Source organism: Microtus pennsylvanicus, chromosome 3 (assembly GCF_037038515.1).
Source record: "Microtus pennsylvanicus isolate mMicPen1 chromosome 3, mMicPen1.hap1, whole genome shotgun sequence".
Classification (NCBI taxonomy): Eukaryota; Metazoa; Chordata; class Mammalia; order Rodentia; family Cricetidae; genus Microtus; species Microtus pennsylvanicus.
The window spans coordinates 14,708,647-14,736,062 of NC_134581.1; the positions used below are offsets into that span (position 1 = coordinate 14,708,647).

A 27,416-nucleotide genomic window follows, 5' to 3' on the forward strand; every position below is an offset into this window, starting at 1 on the left:
AGAATTTGGAGCCCAACCTCCACCAGAGCCCACCCAGGAGGAGTCTGCCATCTTGAGGACCCCTACTTCCCTCAACTAGCCAACTCACAGCACAGAGGTCTTCTTGGCCTCCCTCTGCCCTGTGGAGCAGGATGTGCGGGCAGCGAGGAGAAACATGGTCCCATTCATCTACACCCACAGTCAGGTGGAGCAGGGAGAGAGAGACAGAGACAGTAAGAAACAGAAAGAGACCAAGACCACAAGCCCGAGCATGAAGAGAGAGAAAATGAGAGGGGAAGGGAGGGTATGACTCAGAATGAGACAGAAGAGCTCAAAAACCACACAAGAGTCAGAGATGGAAAGGGAAGCTGAGTGGGGATGTGACAGTGACACAGAGAAATGGAGACAGCACGAGAAATAGCTAAGTCTTTGACCCAACTGATCCCCCACTTTCATGCCAGCTGAGTGGGAGTTCACTATGACCATACACGAGATGGAAGTGGTCCAGGATGCCTGTGCCCCGCCACCTGCTATTCCATCACTTGCTCCAAGTCTCCTCCCTCCTTCCTGAAAATGAAGCACACAGCGGCACCAAGAGCCAGACACTCACCACAATGACAAGGACGATAGGGCCAGCGAAACTCCAGATAAGAGGTTCATGGATGGAGATCCAGCAGAAGTCAGAGTTCCCATAGCCCTCTGGGTCTAGTCCAACAGCCAGGCCTTTGGAAAGAGAAGAGTTAGAACCAAGGAGGTGTAGTCTAAATTCTGACCCCTAGTATGTGAAGGACATGGGATAAATGCAAACAGGATCCTCCCTGGTAGGTGACAGGGTTGGGGGAAATAGCCTGGGGTCAGACCATGTGATAGGCGGAGGTTGGAGATCACAGGCCTGTGGGTAAGACCTCACCTAACAACACGGCAGGGACGCCCCATCCCAAAGCATGGTAGAAGCGCATGGCACCACGATCCACATTCCGAGGCTCAACCTGCATCCGATAAAGGTGTAGGCCCTGCACCAGGAGCCACGCGAAGGTGCTGAGGAAGAAGTAGTGCAGGAGGATGGCGACCGCGGTGCACAGCAGCTGAGGGCAGAGCCAAGAGATCGCTGTCAGGACCTCTCCCGCCCACCGCATCTCTGACCCACCCCAGGCATCTGTTTTCCACTTACGATCCTAACAACAGCATTTAATTCCAGCCAGTGTCCCGCCCCAAACCAGGACCTCAACTTGGGCATGCCTGGGAAAGGCGGAGTCACTGGACACATTCCCCTGGCCCTGGCCCTGGCCCTGGCCCTGCACCTGGTTGTGGGTCCTGTGGATTCCCAGCAGAAAGAGGAGCTCTGCTACTCCCAGGGCAGCTGCCACATTGGCGTGGATCCCACGCACATTGGACTTGAGGCTGCGCAGGCTCAGCAGGACAGCTGCAGTCAGGACTAGTGCAGTCACAGACACGGCCACGACCACGTGCGTGAACACCGCCAGCAGCTCTAGGTCTCCCTCTAGCCGCTGTGGAGTTAAGGATGGTCACTGGAATGCTGGGTAGAGAGCTTCCTGCCCTTTTGACTTCCCACTTCTTTAGGTCATTGAACGCAACTCTACCTCACGGGGAGAGGCATCCATAAGGACTCCAAAAGTGCCTGTGCGGCTACAGCGACACCGTGCATGGGATCCATTCCTGTGTACCAGCTCACAGTCCCTTGCCGTCCACATCCCATGCTGGTCTGCCCTGTATCCAGAGGAGAGTTAGTTAGATCTACCTTTCCATCTAGATGTGTTTCATTGCAGGCAGAGATTTGTGAGATGGTGGGGGAGGGAGAGGGTGCCGGGAGTTGGGGAACAATATTCCTCGTGGGCCTATTGGCACGGAGGCATAGACTGGGGCATGGGGACAGGCTGGGGCACCTCCCAGAGGTTAACAGGGACAAAAGGTTTCCAGAGTGGGGTCCTCACGGGCCAGGTGGGTCCCACTGCACACAGATCGCCTTGCTCCGATTCGCTGTCTGTAGTAGGCGGAACTCAAGGTTGATTGGGGACACCAGAACACCACTTAGGAAGTTGCGTCCATGGAAAACAGCCACGCTGACCACCGGGGAGTTCATAACAGGGTTTTGGGGGAGCCTGAGGAGACACCCAGCTGGTCTTGGACACTGTTGAACAAAAACTGACTGCCCACCTCTCCACCAAACCACTTGCCATGACTGACCAGGATCCAGATACCTGCAGAGCACATGCTGGTTCTAAGAACACCATCCAGCCTCTGCTGGGCTGCCAGGGGCTTCAGACTCACTGCCTAGACTGAGCTAAGGCCTGAACAGCTCTGGACTGGCCTATGACTGTCAGCCTCACACCCTCCCTTCTTCCACCCTCCCATCTCTATCTGACTTCCCCAACCAATTTGTATATGTCTTCCTCTATCAGCCAGTCCCCGGATCGTGTACCCTTCGTGTGTGTGTGTGTGTGTGTGTGTGTGTGTGTGTGTGTGACGATCCCCATATATGTCTCTGTTGCCCCTACACCTCTGCTGTTCTTTATAACCGAAGAAAATTCACATGGAACTCAGTTCAGGCAGGTTCCTTGGAGCTGTGCACAGGGTCATCTGTTTACCTGTGGACCTGCTCATCTGCCCACTGAGGAAAGGAATGCTGGGTGGGGTAGAAGCTCACAAAAAGCTCAGGGTTGAGGGACAAGGAGCAGCTCTATGCCTGGTACCTGGCGCCCCTGCGTTCAGCCTGGAACTGCGCAGGAAGAAGCCCTCCCAAGGTGCGGTACACAAGGAGAATGACAATGGAGATCCCAGGCTCAGGCTCAGGCTCTGGGGGCGCTGTTGGGGAAACCACACTTGAGGCTGTGGTGTTTTCTGTGTTGCTGCTTGTGGGCAGAGCTGCCAAAGGAAAGGAAGGAGCCACTGTGACTTCTTACCATGAACACCCACAGACCTAACCCTGAACCCAGCCCAGCATCCAGGTACAGAGATCCCTTCTACACACATCCAGAAACTGGGGAGCAGAGGATGCAGGGGCCACGAGTGGAACATGGGAAAGGTAGTGAGGCGGAAAGGTAAAGATATGGCAAAGTGGATATGGATATGGCGGTGGCCCTGGGAAGGTCTCACACAGCATCCATGGGGCAGGGGAGGTCTGACAAGGAAAGAACTGGCGAAGAGGTGACATGCTATCAGGCTTTGGGAGGCAATTAGGCGACAGGACCTGGCTCAGGAGTCACAGAAAAGGTTCCTACCTTCAGATGGGGATGGCTGTGGGGACTGGGAAGGCAACAGCACATGTGTATGGGGATCCCAGGCATCCTGGCCCCGGAAAAGGTTGCTATGGTAGCGGGGGTAACGACGGGCTCCCTGAGCTGAACCAGGATGCTCCATGCGGTCAATGCTGAGCACTGCCCAAGAAAAAGATGGGTAACATCTGTCCAGGACCTCCTTCCCGCGCCCAGGGTTACAGCCTGAGCTTCACAGGCTGCATTTCCTTGGTATGAGGGCAGGGGCTGGAGGAGGACTGGGCACGGCAGTAGCACCAGCCCCAGAGCTCCCCCTGCCCTTCTCCCTCCCCTCTACCACTCACTGATATTGGGTGTGACTAGTCCAACAGGGTTCAGGTATGTCAGCTCCATATTCCTCGCAAGTGTAGCTGCATATTCCTCCAGATGCCGCACTAGCCCTGCGCTTCCCGGGGAGCCCCCAGGGGCTCGCTGACCCAGGGCTGCCCACAAGTCTCCTGTCTCGGGAGCAAGCAGTGCAGAACCGGCCCACAGCAGATTCTAGAAGGATGGAGATGGAGCTGGACCCACTCAGATAGTAAGGGTGTACAAAGGCTAGACATGAGGGGTCTAGCCAGGTATTACTGGGGCCTAAGAGGCAAGAGGGCAGGATTGAAGTGGATGGGGAAGAGGGAAATTGTAGGAGTTTTGTTTTCCCAGAGGTCAGGAGAGGTATAAACAGGGGGTGCAGGGTTAGGAGGCTAGAGAGGAGGAACTATGGAGCTGGGGTCAGGCCATGGAATAGGGAATACAGATAGAGCACAGCCCACCTCATTGAAGTGGGCATCTTGAGTGGCTGTCAGCCCAAAACCCTGCTGATGGCTCTCAAAAGCCAGCAGGTAGGCCAGCAAGCGGGCAGTAACTCGGACATCTTGGCTAAAGTAGTGGTCGGTCTGGCCGGTCACCTCCCGCAGTCGCTGAGCCAGCTTCTTGGCCTCCACGGTATCCAGGGCTGTCTTGTTCAGCTCCAGGCCATCCAGCTGCCAGGACAAGGATGGCGGTGGTTTTTTTGTGCTCCTGTAGGCATTTCTCAAAAGCCTTACAGGGAGAAAGGCTTGGACAGATGAAAGGGCAACTAGGAAATGCCCAAGAGGTCAAGAGCTGAGGTCTATATTGGGCCCACCACAGGCCCGAAGGTCTTGGGTGCAGGGCACTAGCTGGGCAGAGTCTCACCAGCAGACTGAGTTCTCGGAAGGCAGGCGAGGTGCAGTTGAAGAGGTCAGGCTCCAGCCAACCCTGGTCCTCATCACACAGCCGCACCGCAGCACCTGGGGGCAGGCAATCCCTGGTCAGGCCTGGAGCCTGGGTACTTTTGCTGGGAGGTGGCCACAGCACCCTCTTCTATCCCATAAGGAGCCTTGAGGTATGGGCCAGAGTGATAAACATTTATGACTAGGTGCCTAGATGCTGCAGCCTAAGTCCAGGTGGCTTCAATAGCTTGTTGCTCAATTCTTCCAAGGATTCTGAGAACCATTCTTACCACTAACCACATGACGAAAAGTCTAAGGATGTACTGTAGACACACACACAGACACACACACACACACACACACACACACACACACTCACTTACTCATACAGGCCAAAATTCATACACATGCCACCAAAGCTCATTAGCTGCACACACAGATGTATGAATAAGCGCGCCCGCGCGCGCGCACACACACACACACACACACACACTGCTCTCTTGTATACTCACAAGCATGCTGACACAGACGAGATCACTCAGGAGTATCATATGACCCGAGTGAGATGGGGGAGGGTTCTCACACAAGTTTGAACTACCATAATGGAGACTATTCCCATTGCCTTCCCTTGTCTATGCAGTTGGGATAGAAGCTGAATAAGTTGTGTCCACCAGCAAGAGACCTAACTTAAATTCAGAACCCCATCCCCTCAAGACAAACTCAGACACATGCACAAGCACAGAAGGACACAGATGTGAGCATGCACACACAATCTCTGTCCAGCCACTGCAGAGACCTCAAGCAGCAGGGAGGGTTCTGGGAGGCCCTCAAGCAGCAAGGAGAAGCTGGTGGGTGGCTCTGACCGATAGGAGGAACCCTACAAGGACCTCAGGAAGTAGGGAAGCGTATGCAAGGACTTAGAGCATAGAAAAGGATCTGAAGGATCCCCAGGTGATGGGGAGGGATCCTTGAGGACCTTGGGCACCAGAGAAGGTCCCTAGGGTCCTCAGATCACAGGTAGGGGTCTCCAGGAGGACAGAAGTAGGTTTTAGAAAGCTCAGGCAGCAGGGAGGGGTCTGCAAGGACCTTAAGCAGCAGGAGGGGGGGGTCTGCAAAAGCTCTGGCCTTGGGAGGGGGCAGCGCACCTGAGCAAACACGTACCCCTTACCTGTACCCCGCAATCCTGCCCAGAAGCCAAGAGAAACAGATTGGAGACTTAATGAGTAGAGGAGGGGAGCCAGCGCCCCTAAGAAGTATAAGGGGCCCACATGGATGCCCACCCTATCCCATCTCTTTACAGAGATAAGGTAAGACCACCCAACTTGGTGAAAGAGGCGGCTGTAACAATCAGAAGTCAGACCTGCCCCACCCTCGGCAACAATGCTGCCCACCACATACTCACCCAAGGCCCCCCGGGGACAGGGTACTGTGGCCAAAACACCAAACTTAGTCTGGGGCCACCACACACCAGATCTCAGGGACTTGGGGCAGGCATCATAGAGTACTAGGGAGAAAGGAAGTGTTGAGCCTGGTGGTCAGGTTCCAAGGCAAGTAACACCATACCTACGGCTGTTCCACCACTCCCATGCCCAGGCCCAGAGTGTCCCACTCCCCTGCTGGCTTCTAAAGAGCTGGCCTGTTAAAGTCTATGACAAGTCAGCCACGCATGCATAGTAAAGGTAGGGCTCCCGGTGTAACTGGTGTCTCTCAGGAGTAGCTTCCCAGAGCCCACCACCACCTCCAGATGCCAGCAGTGCCACTGGTCCCTCAGCATGCTGGAGCCAGTCCTCGACTGGAGGTGATCAGAGCTTGCTTACCTCGGCAGCCACTGGCTGTCACCTCCGCAAAGGGGCTGTCACAGCTGTTACACTGCCGGCCAAGGGCTCCTGGGCGGCAGGGGCACTGCCCGCTGTGGGGTGCACATGAGCGCGAGGTGGAGCCCACAGGGTAGCAGTCACAAGGCAGGCATGAGTCACTGCCCCTCGGTCGGTAGTAGAACTCCTGTTTAGGGGTGGGTCAGGGGCCTGAGGTCAGAGGTTAGGCTTCAAGGAAGGCTCTTAGGGGAAAGTTCGGGGGATGAGTGGAATTAAGGGCAAAAGTTAAAAAAACAAATCTCAAAAGAGCTCATAGGCTAGAAAGACTTGCCTCAGATGAGACAAGGAAGGGTTTAGAAGCCAAGCATGAGAGGTGGCAACTAGAGTGTAGGACACAGATTAAGACATTAGGGCCCAAGTCACATGGCAGAGGATAACAAATTGGACAAGAATCATAGGTAGCGTCCAAGGGAAAGTTAGAGGTCAGGGGTCAGAGTCTAGGCAAACCTTGCAGTGGCACTGCCCATTTGTCTTGTTGCAGTTCGGGTCAAAGCCCTTGTGAACATCACAGTTGCAGGGACCACACGTTGGGCTTCCCCACCAGCCCCGAGGGCATTGCTGGTCCATCCTGGGAATGAGATGAGATAAAGTGCATCCATGATATTTCAGTGACCCTGATTGCTCCCACAAGGTCTTTCCACCATCTTAGTCCCAAGCCTCTCACCTGTGTTCACAGTGCTGACCAAAATAGCCATTTGGACAGTCACAGATATAGCCGTGGGGGGTTCCTTGAAGGTGGCGGCATGATCCCTGGTTTTGACAAGGGTTCAAGAGGCAGGCATCCACACAACCTGGACCATAGTAACCTGCAGGTCGGGTCAGGAAGATCAGAACACTGGTCAAGGGCTAAAGAGATGGCTCAGTGGTTAAGAGCATTGCCTGCTCTTCCAAAGATCCTGAGTTCAATTCCCAGCAACCACATGGTGTCTCACAACCATCTGAAATGAGATCTGATGCCGTCTTCTGGCCTACAGGCAGACACACAGACAGAATATTGCCTACATAATAAGTAAATAAAATATTTAAAAAAAGAACACTGGTCAAAGAACATGGAAAGAAGCAGGGTTCTACCCTCTCAGTTCCTGTCTACCCTGGGCCCTCTAGTTCCTGAGCCTTTCCCATGGCTTCTGGTTCTTTCTCCAATTCTCTCAACGCCCACCTGGCCAGCAGGTGCAGGAAAAGGTCTGCCAGAGGTCTTTGCAGTTAGCATGGGGTGGACAGGGCCCAGATGCACAGGCGTTGGTCACAACACAGCCAGGTTCCACATTTACTCTGTGGCTGGGAGGTGGCAGGGCTGAGGACCCAAAGGGTGTAAAGCCAATCCAGACCCCCTATAGACACAGAGAGAAAATGGCGAGACTCATGTCAAGGCAGTCCTATGGAACCAGCCACACAGTCTGACAATCCATGACATGCAGCCTTCCTCTGTCCCTTCCACAAAACTCAAGGCCTCCCTAAATATCCCCATCCAGCCCCCCACATGGATTCCTCATTGTGCTGTTTCTGCCGTGTCTTCCAGATGATCCTAGATTATCTAAGCTAGACTCTTACTTCTGCCAGAGGAAGGTTTGATTTGTCTCTGATTTCTCTGGGTCATCTAGCCCCCCTCCCAGGCCAACATGGATTTAAATGCTACTTTTCGGTCCCTAGTGACCCCTATCATAGTCTCATGCTGATCCTCACCTGGATACAGCCAACCAGACCCTGTGGACCCTCCTCCTTACTGCTGGGGGGCAGGCCTCCCACATGGAGCTGCTTTACTTTCAGGCCCTGCAGCTCACCCCCCACAGCCATGGTGTCCTAGAAAGAGGGGACAGTCAGCACGGAGGGAAGGGGCACCTAGTAAACCACTGTCATACCCCAGAGTCAGAATGGCTTCTTCTAGTACTGTATGACCATGCTTTGACCCCTGTATCAGAACGGTTTGGAAACGAGTCTCTGTGGCAAGGGTGACAGCTAACACAAAAGCTCCAGTTAAGAGCTGACTCGGGGCTGGCTGCTCTGCCAGAGCATCTGGGTTTGATGCCCAGCACCTGCAAAAAGCTCACAGCAAGGGTTCTGATACTCTCCTATGGCCTCCCTGGGCACCAGATATATATATGGTGCACATACATACATGGAGGCAAATACTCATACACATAACATAAAAAAATAAGTAAATAAAGAGTTAAGCTCAGACAGGCTCCTCCCTCCTGGACCAACCTTGTAATTCTATGATCTTATTTTTTGAGCATATATATGAGTATATAGTGTGCTTATGTGTATATACATGTTCTTATGTGTATGGGTCAATGATGTGTGTAGATGTATTTGTACATTATACATGTGGAAGCCTGAAGTTGACACCAGATGTCTTCTTTGACCACTCCCCACTTCATTAACTGAGCCGGCTAACCGCAGAGCTCATCAATTCTGACTAGTGAGCCAGCTTACTCAGGCTCTCCTGAGTGCCGGGATTACTGGCAGCTGCTATGCCTGCCCTGTGTTTACATAGGTTCTGGGACTGGAACGTGAGTCCCTACAGTTGCCTAAGCAGGTGCTTTATCCTTTGAGCCATCTCCCCATCCCTGAAATTCCAGTATTTTGGCTTGGGGTAGGTAGAGATTAGGGAAGACAACAGAAGAGGCTTTCGGGAATCAGGCAAAGTCAAAGTCCTAACTACAGAGGTACCACAAGATCAAGCCAGAAATATAGGGAGCCTACTTGACTCAAGAGGGGTTGCCTAACAGAACAACCCGGCTGGTGGAGTAGGATCAAAGCAAAGAGCTAGGAGAATATCAGATCTGGTAGTTGGAGGAGTGGAAAGGAGCTGTACAAGAGGTGGGGGTCACGTAAGTTAAGTCTGGTTGGAAAACTGAGAACAGACTACCCTGGGTTCAGAGGTCAGACCTGGAAGAGGTTGAAGTCCAGTGAAATCATAAAGATATGATGGCCCCTTCGGCCACCTGGCTCCTCCTGCAACTCCAGCCGAAGATCATGCCACCGGCCGTCACTGACTGTCGTATGGTCCAACAGGAGGTGGGCGGCATGGCCTGAGGCCCTACTTAGTGTCACAGACAGCAACCCCTGATCCAGCTGTGAGTAGAAATGCATAGCCCCAGGATTAGATTAGAATGAGGCCAGCAGGTGAGGTCGGGGGGTGTAGTGGTAAGGAATATGCATTAGAACCTATACCCAATGCATAGCGCACTGTTTGGGGATATTGTGGTGTTGACATGGGTTGGGGCAAAGGACAGAGCCAGGGGTCATGGGTTGGTACAGTTATAAGAAAGAGCTGTGTGTGTGCCCTGAACATGCAGAGAACATTATGATAGGGAAGAGTCCACATGCAGGGTTCAGAGCAGAGTCCAGGGTGTTAAGACATCTGGCAGAGAACTATGCTATATATTCTAACCCAGTTGCTGGGAAGCATTGGCGATTAGCAGAGGGGAAGAGTGAAGGACGGGAAGGACAGACATACCTGGCAGAGGAGCACGCTATGTGGCCCAAGCTGTACTTGCATCAAGACCCCTTTTGTTGCCCGTGTTCGAAATGCTAGTCCCAGGTACCATGGCACGGACACAGTCATGTCATTTCCAAAGTCCCAACTCAGTGTGCTGTTGCCATGGAAACGGTAGGGATGGGCCATTGCTGAGTGCAGAAGAGAAGTAGGGTTACAGATCCTATCCCAAGAACAGGCCTTACTCACCCTGCAGGGTCCTCCTGCCCCATGATGCCCACTCACTGAGGCGACAGTCTTTGCCACCAAAGCCCACAGGACAGTCACAGCTAAAGCCACCCCAGCGCTCTGAGCAGAAGCCACTGTTCTTGCAGGGGCCTGAGGCACAGAAGTGCAACTTGGCCTGACAGCCTGGAGAGAAAAGGACAAAGAAGATATGAGAAGGCTGCGTGAGGACTTGAGTGCTGGACAGGATGCTAAGCCCAGGGGCTGAACGTGCACAATGTCATCCTCCCATTCTAAGGAGTAGGTAAGTGTGAGTAAGGCCCTACAGGCTGGATATAGTGTGGCTCTTGCCATGTAGTATTGGATTGGGGTCCGATATGGAGCCATCCCATGCAACCCTCCACCTCCTCCTCGTGATGGAGAAAGGGACATGAATGGGGACAAGTAGCTTTTGGGCCTACCTGCCATAGTGCCATTGTTTGCAACGAAGGCTGCCATGTCCATTCGGCGGCCATCAATGTGCAAGTCTCGCATGCAGCCAATGAAGTCCTTGTGGGACACGGGGAAGTTCTCGGGAAGGTTGGGGACACCCCCCAAGAGCAGAGGGCCCGTCAGGTCCAGGGACCTGGGGGTCAGGAGTCTGGGTCATTGGTGGGTCTGGAACCAGAGTAGGGTTGCTCCTGGGGGCTACTGGAAATAGGGGATAGGACTAAGGGAAGGGGGATTAGCAGGAGAAGATAAGACCAGGATGGGCAAAGAGTTAAGAATGCAATTGTGAGGAGGTAAAGAAGACCATGAGGGGCAGATGGTCGAGGAAAGGGGGGCTACTTTGGTTTGAAGACAATGATGAGGAGGGAGGCATTTGGGTGGCTGGAGTGGGGTGGAGAAGAGGGATTGAGGGGTGACGTCAGCAGGCTCACTGGTCTCAGGGGCTATTTATGAGATTAGTGGACTAGAGGCAATGTGTATCATTAGAGACTTAAGGTATGGAGACATTTTCGAGGACAGAATGCCTAGGGACTTTTTCTGAGGACTGTGTGGAAGCCAGAAGCCAGGGGTAGAATCTGGGATTGGGGGCTAGACTGAGTAGGCTTCCAGTGTCTTTGATCTGCCTGTCTGGGAAAAGAACAAGGAGTCTGGCAGACTATGTGAAGGGCTAAGGTGGGCTCTGGTCGCAGAGAACATGAGGAGCGGGGGGTGGGGGCCTCACTTCTTGGAGCTTGTTTGCACACCAGCAGCTGCACATGCGTAGTTGCCAATCTCAGCACCAAACTGCAGAGCCACAGCCACATTGCAGTCATCCACACTCAACACAGCCACCTTGTCCTTCGAAGGGCCCTGAGCACCCCCTAGGGCATCTGTCCGGGGCTGAAGACCAGGCACACCAATCAACAATGCCCCTGTGGTAACTCCTGAGGTGAATTCAGAATCCTGACTCCCCGACACTGCCCACCCATACTATGCCAGAGGCGGTGCCCACCTTGTTGTAGTATCTCAGATGCACGGTATGCCACTCTCCATCACTCAGGCCTCCTGGGACTGTGGGGCTCACCACTGTATTGGATTCACCTGTGGGGAATCCATTATGCACGTGGCATGTTGTCTGGAGTTCCTGAGTGGCCCCATCCCGGCAATTACATAAATACAGGTACTCAAAGGGTCATGCTGAATAACGGGATCACCATTTCCCCTGGGGACGGACCTTCCCTGAGGGAGTGGCCACAGAGCCCGGTCCTCACTGTTATCTGTTTGGCACTGAAGAGTGTGCTCAGGGGTTCAGTTAAGGGCACCTGAGGGGACACACTCATTGACTCTGCCAGCCATCCCTGGAACACATGCATCCCACTTACTGCCACAAAAATCCACAGGAGCACCCACCCGTGGAATATGTAAGCCGCACTTGGCCAGCCACAAGTTCTAGAGCCAGAAAGTCATGCTTCTCATTTAGGCGTCCGTTGTAGAAGAGTAGCCCACTGGGCTGCACTGTTGCAAACCTGGGGGAGATGGACCGGGACCATTAGGAGCAGACAGCTCACACCCTCTGTTGGAAAACCAGCTCAAGATGAGCCGAAAACAGAGCGTGGAAGATGCCAGAGCATCCCAGCACTGGTCAGGGAAGAGGGCGGTGTCCTGGAAGGACCACAGGACTGGGCAGACAGCAATATGGCTCAGGGTTACATAGGTAGGGACAGAAGAGAGACATGCAGTGACACGGGGCGGGCACCTACGAGAGGGACAGTGTGAGGTGGAAGCGCTGCCGCAGGCCGCGGAACATGACGAACGAACTGGGAGGGAAGGAGCGTGCGGCCACCTCACAGCGCGGGCCCTCGAAAGCGCCGCCCGCGGGGCACTGGCAGCGAAAACCGCCATTGGGCGCGTTGGTGCAGGTGCCCCCGTTGCGACAGACGCCTGGCACGCAGCGGCCAGCTTCAGTGTCCAGCTCGCAGTCTTCGCCTGCAGGGCAGCACGGGTCAGAGGACCACGCCCCGCCCACTCCCCGCCCACGCTCTCGGAGGCGGGAGCCTCAAGGCCAAGCCCCTCGGCCTCTGACTGGTTGAGCTGCCTGTGGGCACGCCCTCAAACGATCTGTGGGCGCCATCGAGAACCCGCCCACAGCCTTCGTCGCTCCGCCCCTGACCCCTCCCCTCCACCGCCTTTAGCCTAGGATTTCTAATTCTCTCCCAGCTTTAGGCATTCTGCGGGCTGGCTGGGCTCAGCCGCTCCGCTTACAGGACCCAGTTGCCTTAGAAAGGATGCCCAGTGCTCACTCGCACTCCGTAGTCCCGCCGCTAAACGTCGCCAGGGCTTCATCCGGCGCTGCACCCGACTTACCGGTGAAGCGCGGGCGGCACACACAGGTGTAGCCTCCCTCGCGCCGCGCACAAGCGCCGCCATTGCGACACGGGTTCGAGTAGCAAAGGTCGAGCTCAGTCTCGCAGAAGTCTCCCGTGAAGCCAGGCGGGCAGCGGCAGCGCAGGCCGGCGATGGGTTGGATGGGTCGGAAGAGCGTGGAGGCCGAGGCCAGGAAGGGCGCGGAGGAGTCAAAGCGGAGCACTGACACGCATTTCATGTAGTTCTCACAGGGCTCGCGCAAGCACACGTTGTCATCAAAGGGCAGCACGTCGAGCAGCGAGCGGGCAGCCAAGGCGGCGCGGCGCACGTACAGTTGCTCCTGCAGCTCCTCGGAGCTGAACCAGGGCCCTGCAGCGCCTGCCCCAGCCCCACGAGGGGCCAGTGCCGAGAAGCTCACGTTAAGCACGGTGCCCCCCACGTCCGTGTCGTTCTGGATGTTGAAGATGAAAACATCCTCGGTAGGGGTTGCGAGCACTGCAGCCACGCCTTCAAGAAAATGGCCCAGCAGCGGTGATAGGAAGCGCTCTTGCCACATGTTCTCCAGGCGCACAGTCAAGCTGTTGGCCAGCAACTCCTCCGTGATGATGACCACACGCAGCACACACTGTGCTGTAACACTATGCAGGCCATCTGCAGGTAGGGGCAAGGACAGTGATCAGTTTCCGGTCAGTAGCTGCCTCTCCCTGGGACACAAAAGGTCTGAGGCCAGTGATTACCTAGACCTACGAGTCAATAGACTGACCCCTAACAAGGTACAAGTCTAGGATTAGTAATCACCGTGTCTCCCAGCATCAAGGTAACAACTGGCTGCTGCTTCCTACTTCAGCATCCCCAACACGGGGAGAGAGGCTTGAGTCAGTAATTTATCCAGCTCAGATCTGGTCCTTAGCATCAGGGCACTCCACCAGCCCTGCCCCCACAATTCCCAATGAGTCAGTATTCTAACACACAAGAAGTTCTGTAAGTGTTCAGTAATTCATATTTCTAGTCATTGTGATCGATAGGCTACCTCCACTAAGGATAGGAAGAGAAAAAGCCAGGACCATTGGCCATCCATTTCCAGTTTCCCATCTTCCCCCATTGAAGCAGAAACAGCAGAACACTCCCTGCAAGAAACAATGGGGGAGGCAAAGGCCAGGTGTGTGGTGGCGCAGGCCTTTAATCCCAGCACATGGGAGACAGAGGCAGGGGCAGGCAGATACCTGTGAGTTTGAGGCCTACCTGATCTACATAGTGAATTCAAGTCAGTGCTACATAGTAAGACCCTGTCTCACAAAATAAAACACAAACAAAACAAAAGAAAGAATAAGTTCCTTAGCCGGGCGGTGGTGGCGCATGCCTTTAATCCCAGCACTTGGGAGGCAGAGGCAGGCGGATCTCTGTGAGTTCGAGACCAGCCTGGTCTACAAGAGCTAGTTCCAGGACAGGCTCCAAAACCACAGAGAAACCCTGTCTCAAAAAAAAAAAAAAAAAAAAAAAAGAAAGAAAGAAAGAATAAGTTCCAAAACAAGGCTATCTCTTGCCAGCCAACTGCTCCCCCAAGGCAGTAGATGAGGTCCTGGACCAGCGAACACTCAGTGCAGTTCTCCAGAACGCTGGATCAGCGAGCCCCATGGACCTTGATGTAGAGCCATCCTGTATCCTCCTCAAACCACCTAACACTCTAGTCCTGGGTTCTGTGATTTCAGTGTCCATCCTGAGAGGAAAGTCAGGTACTTATCTGCTTTGTTCATCTCAGATCAAGCACATGTTGGGTGGTCCATAAAGACCAGCTGTAGAGAGAACTGAGCAAGCACGTGTTGGGTGGTCTATAAAGACCGTCTGTAGAGAGAACTGAAAGGAAATGAAGACCTCGCCTCCTCTGTCAGTGCCAGGAGACCCAGTGCCAGAGCTGAGACAAAAGATTCTCCAAGCCTCTGGCACTTCTAGACAGTGATACTTCAAGGGTCTTTCCACCTGGTCCCTTCTATGAGGGAAGGGTTCGTGAAAGGTCAGGGAAATGAAAGCTATTGGATCGCTGGACATTTTCCAAAAGGAAAGGTCCTCAGCCTTTGGATAGTAGCAAGGACCCATTCCCTGTCTGAGGCTGTCAAAGTTAGCTGCTCTTCCTGACCACTGAAGTAAGTGAGGGGAGACTAGACCCAAAGTAACCCTTATCTAAATTTGGGCATAAAATGAATGAACTTTCTGGATTTTCCTAGAAACACAAGAGCATCACAAAGAACCTCTGACCTTCCTTCTTTAAAGAGAGAGGAGCAAGCCAAGCAGTGTTGGCGCACGCCTTTAATCCCAGCACTTAGGAGGCAGAGGCAGGCGGATCTCTGTGAGTTTGAGGCCAGCCTGGTCTACAAGAGCTAGTTCCAGGACAGGCTCCAAAGCTACAAAGAAACCCTGTCTTGACAAAAACAAAAACAAAACCCTAAAACAATAAATAAATAAATAATTTTAAAGAGGAGAGAGGAGCAATTCTTATACGAACAGCTACTTATGGTTCTTACATGCCCTAGAATCTTAAGGATTCTGTAGACTGTCCAAGAACCTGAGTGGAACTGAACTTATCTTACTGGGTACAGGAAGCCACCACTTTAGAGATTCTGGTTTGAGCCCCGAAAAGCTAAGATCATTAGGTCACATGCCTATCCCGCACCCCTCACCTGTTACAGTTACCAGCATAGAGGCCACTAGTGGGCGGTTGTTGTCTAACTTCCGGCTGAGTCGAAGCTCCCCGCTGGTCTGGTTGACCACCAGCAGCTGCAGCTCATTGCCCCTCTCAAAGGAGTAAAAGAGGTGGTCAGAGACATCTGGGTCATAAGCTGGGATGCGCCCAATGATGCCTGAGGGGAAGGTGTCAGAACGGTTGGATACATAGTTGTTGAAGAGGATCTGGAAGTTGTTGAGCACAGGACTATTGTCATTCTGATCAACCAGGCGCACATGGACAGTGGCCCGGCTGACCAGGGGAGCAGATGTGGCCTGCACCACAATCACGTACTCCTGACGAGCCTCATAATCCAGGTCTATGAGTGCTGTCAGCTCTCCAGAGAAGATGTCCATTTGGAACAGCTCAGGGATGTTCCCTTCCACAATCTGGTACATGATGTGGGCATTGGGGCCTTCATCTGGGTCCACCGCAGTGATCTGAGCCACCACTGAGCCTACAATGCTGTTCTCCTTCACCCTCACTTCAAATTCCTCCGCTGGGAAGACAGGGGCATTGTCATTCACATCTTGTACAGTCACCTGGATGCTGACTGGAGTCCGAAGTGGGGGCACACCACGGTCCACAGCATAAGCAGTCAGCTCATACACTGGCACCGCTTCCCGGTCCAGCCGCCTCACAGTCCTGACAATGCCAGAGGTGGGCTCAATGGTAAAATCTCCATCTCCATCTTCCCCATTCTGGAAAGTATATTGGACCCGGCCATTGGCATGAGCATCCCGGTCAGTGGCTGAGATCTGCAGAACACTAGTGAAGGGAGGAGCATCCTCAGAGACCAAGCCTGTGTAGTGGGAGGCCACAAACTGAGGAGCGTTATCATTCACATCGTTGACCATTACCTCCACATAGGTGGTATCTGCTTTCTGTGGGATGCCATTGTCCCGAGCAGTAATGGCCAGTGTGTATGTCACTTGGTCCTCGTAGTCCAGTGGAGCTTGTAGTGTAATGGCCCCTGAGTCTGCATCAATGCGGAACTGGGGCAGGTTGTCTTCCAAAAGATAAGTGATGCGAGCATTTTCACCCACATCATCATCAGAAGCACTGATGACCACCACAGTGCTACCCACTGGCCGATCTTCATTCATGCTCACAGAGTAATGAGCACTTTGAAAGACAGGCCTATGTGTGTTAGCATCCGTGATGTTGATATGCACATAGCAGTGATCATGAAGGGCACGGTCAGATGCGGTAAGCACCAGCTTGAAGTAGCGCTCCTGTTTGTAATCCAGGGGCAGAGCCAGTGTCACCAAGCCCACACCACCTTGGGTGCTGATGGCAAAACGGTTCCGAGTGTTGCCACCTGTGATTTGGTAGCTGATGGCACTGTTGGCATCTCGGTCCACTGCGGTCACACTGACCACACTGGTGCCCACAGCTGCATCCTCATTGAGCCGAAGATGGTACTCTTTCATGGTGAACTCTGGCCGATTGTCATTGACATCCAACACAGTTACTGTGACACTGGCTGAAGCAGAGAGTGGGGGTGACCCATGGTCTCGCGCTTCTACGCCGAAGAAGTAATGTTCCACAGACTCACGATCCAGGGGACCACTCACAGAGACCCAGCCAGTGGCACTGTTTATCACAAAGGGTGTGTCTGGTGCCACACCAGTTAGAGAATACTCCAGCCTGGAGTTCTCCCCGTGGTCGGCATCCACTGCCTGAATGTGAATGACCGAGTGGCCCAGGGGTGCATTCTCCAGAACAGAGACCTGAAAGGGTGTGCTGACAAAGATAGGAGTATGGTCGTTGATGTCTACCACCTGGATGCTTGCCAGGCCTGTGTTGTTGGACAAAGGTGGCCTCCCTGCATCTTGTGCCCGGATACGCAAAGCGTACTCTCTCTCTGCCTCAAAGTCCAGAGGTGCCACTACCTGGATCTCACCCGTGAGACTGTCGATGGCAAAATGGCCACGGCTGTTGCCGCTGATGATGTTATAGTGCACCAAACCATTGGCGTCCTTGTCCTGGTCCGTGGCCGTGACACGTAGCACCACTGTATGAGGGCGCACGTCTTCACGCACCTGTGCCACATAGCGCTTCTCGCTGAACTGAGGCGCATTGTCATTCTCATCCAGCACAGTTATGTGCACTCGAACGGTGGCTGAACGTGGCCCCGGCTCCTGGCCCTGGTCACTAGCTTCTACCACCAGCTCGTAGCTTTCCATGTGTTCCCTGTCCACGCGGCCACTGGTGCTGATAAGGCCCGAACGTGGATCAATCTCAAAGGCGGCGGCTGCCTCCTTGCGTGCAGCTGGCGACCCTACGAAGCGGTAGCGCAGGTTGGCATTAGGTGGCGCATCGCCATCGGTAGCACGCAACTGCAGGATGGGGTATCCTTCTTCCACATTCTCACGAAGTGTTTCCCGATACTGGGCTTGCTCAAACACTGGCGCGTGATCATTGCGGTCAGCTACTGTCACCGCCACCATGGTGGTGGCTGAGAGGCGCGGTGAGCCATGGTCCTGTGCGGTCACCCGAAGGTAGTGGCGTTCCATACTCTCACGATCCAGAGCGGCCGCCGTGCGGATGAGGCCACTCTGAGGATCAATGCTGAAAAGCTCCAGCGAGCGGCTGTTCATGAGCGCCGCCAGCGAGTAGATGAGGCGCCCCGCCTCGCCTGGGTCCGGGTCCTGCGCCACGACGCGCAGCACCGCTGTGCCCGCTGCCTCATTTTCAGGTACCAGTGTCTGGTAGTTGTATTGAGGAAACTGCGGGTGGCGGTTTGCGGCACGCCGGGGCCGACCCTGGTTCTTGGAGGGTATTTGCTTGGCTTCAGAACCAGTTTGGAATCCTGGAGGGCGCGGCCCAGGGCGCAGAAAGAGGAAACGGCGGCGGAAGGGACCGTGGGAGCGCATGCGCTCGGGAGCCGGCTCGGGAGCTGTCCGGGGCTCGCGTGGTGCTGAATCTGGCGTAGGAACTGTCCTTACAGCACGTGGTGCTGAATTCTCCCCTAGGTCAGATCCCAGAGAGCCAGGAAGGCAGTTCCGCCGAAGGGGTCCCCTCTCCGTTCGAGAAATCGCGGATCTCTCACCCTGACCCTTGTGTCCTGGCGCCCACAGTTTCCCACAGCAGCGAGAGGTTTCCGCTCTCTTGCGAAAGGCTCTCCTAGCATTACGCTGGAAGGAAACTGACCTGGAGCCATCAGGCTGAGCCAGAAGGTCCGAAGGATGGGGAGGGATGTTCCCCAGATCTGGATTCCCTGGGGACAGAGCCTCAAGCGGCAGGCTACCTCTTCGTAAAGGCCCTGTCCGCCCACAAGAGGAGATCTCTGGATGCCAACATAACAGATATCCTGGCCCCTGACCAGCCTCTTGCTCCCGACTACCCAATGCCTGGACCACCAGCTCCGCATTTGGTTGCTCAGGGGTCCCTCGTTCGTTCCGGGCGTTTTGCCTACCTACTCGGAGCCTCATGAAGACAGGTTCCCTGACTCCCAGGCCAGACTCTCCATCCTCCCAGACGCCAGGAGAGTCGGGACAAAGAGCTACGGCTCCACTGCCGGTCTGCGCTCTTGGCCCAGTAGCAGTAGCTACCCCTGGGTCCCAGCCCTGGTCCCCACCGCCCCCCAGCTCCTCTCGGCTAAAAGGGAACAAAGAGAGGAGAAGGAGCAGTAGTATCGGGGTCGACGGTCCCCGGAGATCCCACCATAGAGGCCGCCTCGCCATCACCCCCCGCCTCCCGGCACGGCCTCCGCCGCCCCCCGCCCGGGTCCGGGCCTTGGGCCCGCCCCGCCGCTCTGGCCCCCTCCTGGGCCCCTGCCGCCGCCCTGGCCCTCCGCCCCTCGGCCTGTCGCTCCGCGTCGCCACTGCCCTCTGGGCACCATCTACTCCGCGGCCAGAGCCCTTTTGGCATACAGCCCCGGCTTTTGCCGCCCCCACCACAGCATCCCCGACGCTGCTGCCGCCTCCCGACGCTCCAACATGGCTCCCGGCCGCTCGGATGGTTTGCTCCACCTCCGCCCCGATGCCCCAAAGCCGGTGGTACAACCCGTTGCGCATGGCAGTTCTGGCTATAGAAGGCGGCGCCGCCATCTTTATTGAGGACAGAAGTGCTGCCCAGGGTGCTGAAAGGAGCGGGGAGTTTCTCCGCGGGTCCGCTACTGCCTTCCCTCTCCTGCTAATGCTCTCTCTGTTCATTCTTGGTTTCCTAGCCTTTCTTTAAACTGAGAATCTCATCTCCCTTACGGAGCACTAGGTCCGAACCCTAACACCAATTTTGCTTTTAAAATGTGTTTTCATAATGTTCTGAGTGTTCGCACCGCTCTGGGCAGCGTTACCATGTAGAATCCTGTGACAGGGAGGATAATGACCATACACAGGCCCGGTCACTAGCAGTTCAAACAGTAGCGCAAACTATTTATTAATAAGTTTAACTTATGAAACGTTGCAAATATCTCCTTGTTTAGTCCTACAGAGCAGGATCTGAAAATGACTCTCCTGAGGCAGGAGGATAAGCCAGCTCTTCCCTGCCTCGACAGTCGCTAGCAATCGCCCAGACTTGGGGCTCCTGCGCTGGACACCGCATCTCCAAACTAAGGTTCTTTCCAGTGTTCTGGGATGCCACGTGGAACCCAGGGATGCACCACAGCGGTGGGCCCAGCTTCCTCAGATCCCCGCCCCTCGCCTGCGACAACTGCATCCTTTAACCCCTTGAAGAGCCTGACAGAAAAACTCAGTTCTCCCTAGCCCCAGTTCAATCTAGCTTTCCGTCCTACTCCTGGCACGCGCGCATCTCAACTGACCAATAGCTGGATGTGGCGCAACAGACGTCACAGAATAAGCGGTACAGGCGGTGCATTCCAATCAGAGAGTCATTGTTTCTATTGGCACAATGGGAGACCCCGCCCCTCTAGGAGGACTCCATTGTATGAGGGAGGAAGGAGGGCCTCGAGGGTTCCAGGACAGACAGCAGAAATAATCCAAAAGGCGAGCTATACCGGTCGGCCTCCAAAAGAGGCATCGGTAATGAGCTGCAAAGCCAGGTGCGGAACACTCTGGCATTCTGACACCGAGGCAGAAGTCAGGCCTAGGATCCCAGAACGCTACACTGGGTGCGGCTCCCCCGGCTGAGTGGTAACTGCTTCAAATAGCCCAAGAACTCCTGGCCAAGACCTCTGGCCCGCCCCCAGATGGTAGCTATGACATCACCAGCAACCAATCAACGCGTTCTCCTGCTTCTCAGTTTCTTCGCTTCCGGGAGGCCGGTCTCACGCGGGTTGTACCCCATGTGGCTGCTAATATCTGGCGCAAGGGCTTCAGTGTGTTTTGGGTCTCTGAGTCTATAAGAGCTATTCCGGGGCAGAGTTCCGTGTCAGGTGACATGGTCAGTGCGGCGGTGTATCTGCAGCGGTTGCCGACTAGAGGAGAGAGGAGCGGGACCTGGTTTTGACCGTGCCCGCCGCTCAGTGGAAGTTAGGGGAAGGCACAAATCTGAGGTCGAACAAGGAGTAAAGGAACTGGGATCACTAAAGCAGCGCCTGAATGACGTTAGGGATCTGGACTCCGATACAAGATGCCTGAGCAGCAGTTTTAAGGAGCCTTCCTGGCTCTTGCCGCGTGGGCAAAAGTGCAAAGGCACCATGAACGAGGGAAATCGAGTTCCGTTTCTCTTTCCAACAGGACTGGTGGTTAGCCTCCACCCCACTCTGAGTCATGGTGTTTACTACAGACCGCACTCGGTGCGGCTCCCTGCGTGTAACTGTCTCCACCCTTTCTATTAGGGCTGCTGCAGTCTGGGGGCTCCCTCACCCTGTTTTTTCATATGCACTCACTTCTATGCCCAACCCACAGCAGTAGTTCCTAACGCACTTTCTGGAAAAAAAAAAAAAAAAAAGAGGCTGTAAGATGGTTCCGCTGGTAAAAGTGCTTGGTGCCCAAATCTGAACATGAGTTTGGAGTTTGATCCCTGGAACCCATATAAAAGAGGAAGGAGCCAGCCAGTCGGTGGTGGCGCGTGCCTTTAATCCCAGCATTCGGGAGGCAGAGGCAGGCGGATCTCTATGAGTTCGAAGCCAGCCTTGTCTACAGATCCAGTTCCAGGACAGGCTCCAAAGCTAAAAAAAAAATAAAATAAAAATAAAAAGGGCTGGAGAGATGGCTCAGAGGTTAAGAGCACTGACTGCTCTTCCAGAGGTCCTGAGTTCAATTCCCAGCAACCACATGGTGGCTCACAACTATCTGTAATGAGATCTGGTGCCCTCTTCTGGTCTGCAGCATATATGTAGGGAAAATGCTGTATACATAATTAATAAATAAATCTTTAAAAAAAAGTGGAAGGAGGCCGGGCGGTGGTGGCGCACGCCTTTAATCCCAGCACTTGGGAGGCAGAGGCAGGCGGATCTCTCTGAGTTCGAGAGCAGCCTGGTCTACAAGAGCTAGTTCCAGGACAGGCTCCAAAACCACAGAGAAACCCTGTCTCGAAAAACCAAAAAAAAAAAAAAAAAAAAAAGTGGAAGGAGAGCTGACTCCACAAAGTCGTCCTCTGATCATATGCTATTCCATAAACTCCATAAAAATGCATCCACATTTTCAAATGAAATGTTAGTTTCTCCCCCTGTTTCCAAGTATAGCTTTGTAGAGGAAAGAACATCAGAAAGAAGTTCAAGATCCTCAGATGAACAGGATCAGTCTGAGCCACCCCTGTCTTTTTTTTAAAATATTTATTTATTTATTATGGATACAATATTCTGTTTGCATATATGCCTCCTAGGAGAGGACACTAGACCTCATTACAGATGGTTGTGAGCCACCATGTGGTTGCTGGGAATTGAACTCGGGTCCTTGGGAAGAGCACACAATGCTCTTAACCGCTGAGCCATCTCTCCAGCCCCACCCCTGTCTTTAAAATAAAATTTAAAAAAAATCCAAGGGAACCTAAGGGCAAATCATATTTATCTGATTTAAGTTATGTGTATGAGTGTATTGCCTGCATGCATGAGTGTGCACCACATGCATGTCCGGTGCCTGCAGAGGTCAGAATAGAGCATCAGGTCTCCAGGAGGTGGCCTTACAGATGATTGTGAGCAACCATGTGAGTGCTAGGAAGTGAACCTGGGCCTTCTGCGAGAACAACAAGTGCTCTTAACAGTTGAGCTACCGCTCCAGCCTCAGAAGGGCAAATTGTTAAAGTGGGCTTAACAAAGTTGTTGGACAAGGGGCTGGAGAGATGGCTCGGTTGTTACGATTCTTACAGAAGATTCTAGTTTGACTCCCAGCACCATCATGCCATTCCAAATGCCTATAACTAGCTTCAGGGGAAATCTAATGATTCTGACCTGTGTGTGTGTGTGTGTGTGGCTGTATGTGTATGTGTGTGTGTGTGTGTACTGATAAACTAGATTCTGAAATATAAAGACAAGAATACCCAAGACAGGAGCTGGAGAGATGGCTCAGTGGTTAAACGTACTTGCTGCTCTTGCAGAGGACACAGGTTCAGTTCCCAGCACCGACATGATGGTTCACAACCATCCTTAACTCTAGTTCCAGGGGATCCAACACCCGTCTCTGGTTCTATGGGCTCTAGTCGTGAACATGGTACATGACACATACATTCAGGCCAAACACACATACACATAAAAGTAAATAAATGTTAAGAATACTTAAAATAGCACTGCTAAAGAAAATCAAAGTTAGGAATTCAACTTCTATTAGGTATCAGGCTTGAAAAGGTATTGTAGCTTGTTGGTTTAGAGACAGGTACACTACTGTTACTAATCTAGGGAGATGCCTAAATACGGGAATTAGAATTTTTTAGTTTTTTTTATTTTAGTGTATGAGTGTTCTGCTTGCATATATATTTATGCACCACATGTATGTCTGGTGCTCACTAAGGCCAGAGGAAGGTGGGATTAGCCACCCGGCTAATATGTCAGCAACTTGACAGTGATTTTATATTTCTAGGACCCCACTCCCAACCCAGTCACCCAATAAAAGTATATGAATGGTAAGAAGGCACGTATGAAATTGCTCCAGGTAGCATTATTTGTAATAGACAAAAATTGGTACTAGGGCTGTAGTGCAGGCAGAATATTTGGCTAGTCTGCACAAGGTCCTGAATTTAAAACCTAGCATAAAAAAGAAGCCCAATGTGGTGGTGAAGTTCTCTAATTCCAACACCGGGAGATGGAGACAGGAGGGTTAGTGGCTCAAGACCATGGGCTACATACATAGTGAAGAGAACTTGTTTCAACAAGAAGATAATAAAATGTACAAAAGCCAGGTGGTGGTGCACGCCTTTAATCCTAGCACTTGGGAGGCAGAGGTAGGCATATCTCTGTGAGTTTGAAGCCAGCCTGGTCTACAAGAGTTAGTTCCAGGATAGTCACCAAAGCAACACAGAGAAACCCTTTCTCCAAAACAAACAAACAAACAAACAAACAAAACTGGCTACTATTATTTTTTATGATGTATTTATTTATTTATTATTTCATACCAATCCCAGTTTCCTCTCCTTCCTCTCCTGCTCCCCCACTCCACCCGCTCTTCAGAGAGGGTAAAGCCTCTCCTGAAAAGTCAACTAAGTCTGTCCCATCATCAGCACTGAGGCAGGAGCAAGGCTCCCCCACCACTTCTGCCGTGCCTAGGCTAAGCAAGGTATCTCTCCATAGAGAATGGGCTCCACAAAGTTAGTTCATGCATTTAGGTCAGATCCTGGACCCACTGCCAGTGCCCCATATACTGTCCAAGCCACACCATTGTCACCTGTATTCAGGGGGCCTAGTTTGGTCCTGTTCAGGTTTTCCAGTTGCCAGTCTGGAATCAGTGATCTTCCACTTGCTCAGGTAAACTGATTCTGTGGATTTCCCTGATGACCAAAGATACAAAATAATCCCACACTAGTTCATAAATACATACAATAAAGGGTTATTTATTTAGGGGAGACTCACAGATCACTGTCCTAGATCACAGTCCTCTGCACGAACAGGGAACAGGAACAGAGTCTAGCAACCAGAAGTGAGAGCCAGAAGCAAGAGAGTGAGCATAGGCTCTACAGCTGCATTTATAGTATAAGATGCCATGCCCAAGTGGGCTGGTATCTTAAAGACTATTGGCTGAAGGAGCAGAAGGAGCTCCCATAGCACCTCCCCCTTTCATTTAAATAAGAGAGTTCCAAACCCAATACTATATACACAGGCTGGAGAGATGGCTTAGCGGTTAAAAGCACTGCTCTTCCAGAGGTCCTGAGTTCAATTCCTAGCAACCACATAGTGGCTCACAACCATCTTATTAGATCTGGTGCCTTCTTCTGGTATGTGGGCACACATGGAGGCAGAATGTTGTATACATATAAATAAATAACACTCTGCCTCTCTCATCAGAAAAAGTTTATCTTTAAAAAAACCTATATACACTAGGAACAGATATCAAGTATAAGATTAGAATTACAACCAACATGAACAATATTAAGCAAGGAACATATGCTAAATGTCTTAATAAACATCCTATCCTAAGGAGTCTAAGTCTTGTATTGGAAATGGCTTGACTAGATCGTAAGAGGATGGTAACTATGAGTAACTAATCTTCAACCCCATCGAAGGCCTGAAAAGGGAGATAATATTACTTGAGTAGGCAGGAAGTGCAATCAAACAGCTTAAAAAATGTGCAGTAGATGACAGAGACAAATGGCTGCCTAAGCAATCAGCTAAAGTCTCATTTGCAATGTTGAAGCAACCAACTTTGGCTAAGACCTAGAGTAACTGACAGACCACTTTCAGAGGCAGGGAATTTTACAAAACCGCCTTACCCTGTCTTTTCAAGATTTGACAGTCTTTTTTTCTTATATCCTTCTTGTCCAGTCCAGACATCATACACTTTGTCAGTGGTTGAGGCATGGGCAGTTTCTTGCCCAGGCCAGTTGTGCCAAGAAGAAGACAAATTCCAAGTGTAGTGTCTTTGGTGCTCAACACTATCTCGGGAATAGATCAGTGCTGCCAGGAGCAATCATGTCTCACATCAACAGAATCCTAAATTATTTAAACGCCATGTTCTGCAGATCTTTGAAGTGGTTGAAGGTTACCTATCTATGCAGAATACAAGGCTTATGTATCTAAAGAACCTAATTAGTCTAAAAGCATAACAAACATGAATGACTATTGACCTATAATACTTAATACCTATATAACTTAACAATTAAGACTTCATATCAGAATATTATACAATCTTTAAACAACTATACAATAAAGGAGGACAGTGACATAAAAATGTAAACAATGTATAAATATCTTAATCAGAGGTAGAAATATATAATGCAATTTATAAATATATCCTAAAATTGTATCAATATACATAATGTCTTAAACAAAGATAGAAACATACATGCATACAATATAACAAAAACCTTTGCATAAGTGTACAAGTATTGTAAACAGAAATAATATATAATTTGAACTTGTATCAATATACAAGAAACTTTACCAGTGTAAACTGTCCATAAATAATAGCTCATAAGTACTCACTCTATTAGTCACTATTATTATTATTATTAGTGTGAATAAGTTCACAGCAATTACCTATTATCCCATTCAATCTTACTGTTTTTTTTGAGATCTTTAGGCCTACATAATTTCTACCCCAACCCTATGCAGGTAATAATCAACCTCTAAATATTGTCTCTAACTGTGAGGACAAATTTTTTAATGAGATAATATTGAAAACAAAGCTAATTCCTAGAATCAAATTAAAGAAAGGAAAATAGCATAAGTCTTGCACAATACCTTCCACAGTATAAGCAAAATAATTATTGAACTCTTGGATGTTATCAGTCATTTTTTGTAGTTTTTCAAGATCTTACCTGTCATTAAGTAATTACAATGAATCAGAGTAGGTGTAATAACCATTATCGGCCAGCAGGTGTCACAGTTGCAGCCATGTGGCCGAGAGACACTAGCTGCAAGGAACAGCATGTATTGCTTACTTAAGTAATGAAAAATATGCTTTGTTTAATAAATTAAGAACAGTTATTAAGGCAGTCAAATGATTCTGAGAGTTGGGGCCCAAGATAAAGAGAAAACTCAAAGTTTTCCATCAGTTCAAGTTGTGGACTCTGGGCACCGCAGGAATCACAGGCAGCAGTGTGTGGGTTGCAAGCCAGGGAGCACTGAGCAGCAGCTTGTTGCATCTGAGGCACAGCTAAAGCCGTGGGCAGGAGAGTCAGTGCCCAATGAGCCACGGGGCTGGTGGACCAATCCCAAAAAGTGTGGACTGGTCCTCACGTTCCGGAGCCAGATGATGGCGGGAGATACAAAATAATCCCACACTAGTTCAGAATTATGTATAATAGAGGGTTATTTATTTAGGGGACTTACAGATCACTGTCCTAGATCACAGTTCTCTGCACGAATGGGAAATGGGAAGAGTCTAGCAGCCAGAAGTGAAAGCAGCAAGCAAGAGAGCGAATGCAGGCTTTACAGCTACATTTATAGTATAAGAGAGCACGCCCAAGTGGGCTGACATCTTAAAGGCTATTGGCTGAAGGAGTGGAAGGAGCTCCCACAGCATTTCCCCATCACTGTCTTGATCCCTTTGTTGATACTATTGTTCCTCTCTCACTTTGATTGTATTCCAGGAGCTCAGTAGAGTGGTTAGTTGTGGATTTCTGCATCTGCTTTCATCTGTTTCTGGAAGAGGGTTTTTAGCTTCTCTGGGCTTGTGGACTGTAGGCTGGTTATCTTATACTTTATGTCTGGAATCTACTTATGAGTAAGTACATACTCTATTTGTCTTTCTGGGTCTGGGTTACCTCACTCAGGATGTTTTTTTTTTTCTAGTTCTGTCTGTCCATTTGCCTGTAAATTTCAAGATGTCACTTTTTTTTTAACCACTGAGTAGTACTACTCCATTGTGTAAATGTACCACATATTCTTCA

At 51.6% G+C, this 27,416-nt stretch overlaps 1 protein-coding gene and 1 long non-coding RNA gene across 7 annotated transcripts in view; one reads left to right on the forward strand and one right to left on the reverse strand.

Annotated features, from left to right (window-relative positions):
- LOC142845532 (cadherin EGF LAG seven-pass G-type receptor 3) overlaps positions 1 to 19,479 on the reverse strand; it is a 38,493-nt gene extending 19,014 nt beyond the window's left edge. For 4 of the 6 annotated variants that reach the window (XM_075964486.1, XM_075964481.1, XM_075964479.1 and 1 more), the window contains exons 1-28: positions 15,487 to 19,352; positions 12,812 to 13,462; positions 12,208 to 12,433; positions 11,858 to 11,973; positions 11,460 to 11,548; positions 11,190 to 11,347; positions 10,441 to 10,604; positions 10,040 to 10,165; positions 9,776 to 9,945; positions 9,205 to 9,390; positions 7,999 to 8,115; positions 7,475 to 7,646; positions 6,980 to 7,121; positions 6,763 to 6,883; positions 6,259 to 6,442; positions 5,844 to 5,945; positions 5,610 to 5,624; positions 4,425 to 4,519; positions 4,022 to 4,231; positions 3,557 to 3,752; positions 3,219 to 3,374; positions 2,691 to 2,862; positions 1,932 to 2,099; positions 1,581 to 1,707; positions 1,281 to 1,487; positions 890 to 1,064; positions 590 to 702; positions 89 to 168 (exon numbers count right to left, since the gene is read on the reverse strand). In XM_075964486.1, coding sequence (XP_075820601.1) covers positions 89 to 168; positions 590 to 702; positions 890 to 1,064; positions 1,281 to 1,487; positions 1,581 to 1,707; positions 1,932 to 2,099; positions 2,691 to 2,862; positions 3,219 to 3,374; positions 3,557 to 3,752; positions 4,022 to 4,231; positions 4,425 to 4,519; positions 5,610 to 5,624; positions 5,844 to 5,945; positions 6,259 to 6,442; positions 6,763 to 6,883; positions 6,980 to 7,121; positions 7,475 to 7,646; positions 7,999 to 8,115; positions 9,205 to 9,390; positions 9,776 to 9,945; positions 10,040 to 10,165; positions 10,441 to 10,604; positions 11,190 to 11,347; positions 11,460 to 11,548; positions 11,858 to 11,973; positions 12,208 to 12,433; positions 12,812 to 13,462; positions 15,487 to 19,219 — 8,171 coding nt within the window. In that variant the 5' untranslated portion in view covers positions 19,220 to 19,352. Of the gene's footprint in view, positions 1 to 88; positions 169 to 589; positions 703 to 889; positions 1,065 to 1,280; positions 1,488 to 1,580; positions 1,708 to 1,931; positions 2,100 to 2,690; positions 2,863 to 3,218; positions 3,375 to 3,556; positions 3,753 to 4,021; positions 4,232 to 4,424; positions 4,520 to 5,609; positions 5,625 to 5,843; positions 5,946 to 6,258; positions 6,443 to 6,762; positions 6,884 to 6,979; positions 7,122 to 7,474; positions 7,647 to 7,998; positions 8,116 to 9,204; positions 9,391 to 9,775; positions 9,946 to 10,039; positions 10,166 to 10,440; positions 10,605 to 11,189; positions 11,348 to 11,459; positions 11,549 to 11,857; positions 11,974 to 12,207; positions 12,434 to 12,811; positions 13,463 to 15,486 lie in introns of all 6 variants that reach the window. The other 2 variants (XM_075964483.1, XM_075964482.1) reach the window with 2 other exon arrangements.
- Positions 1 to 27,416, forward strand: part of LOC142845543 (uncharacterized) — a 227,149-nt gene that overhangs the window by 141,241 nt on the left and 58,492 nt on the right. The gene's annotated exons all lie outside the window — the stretch shown is intronic.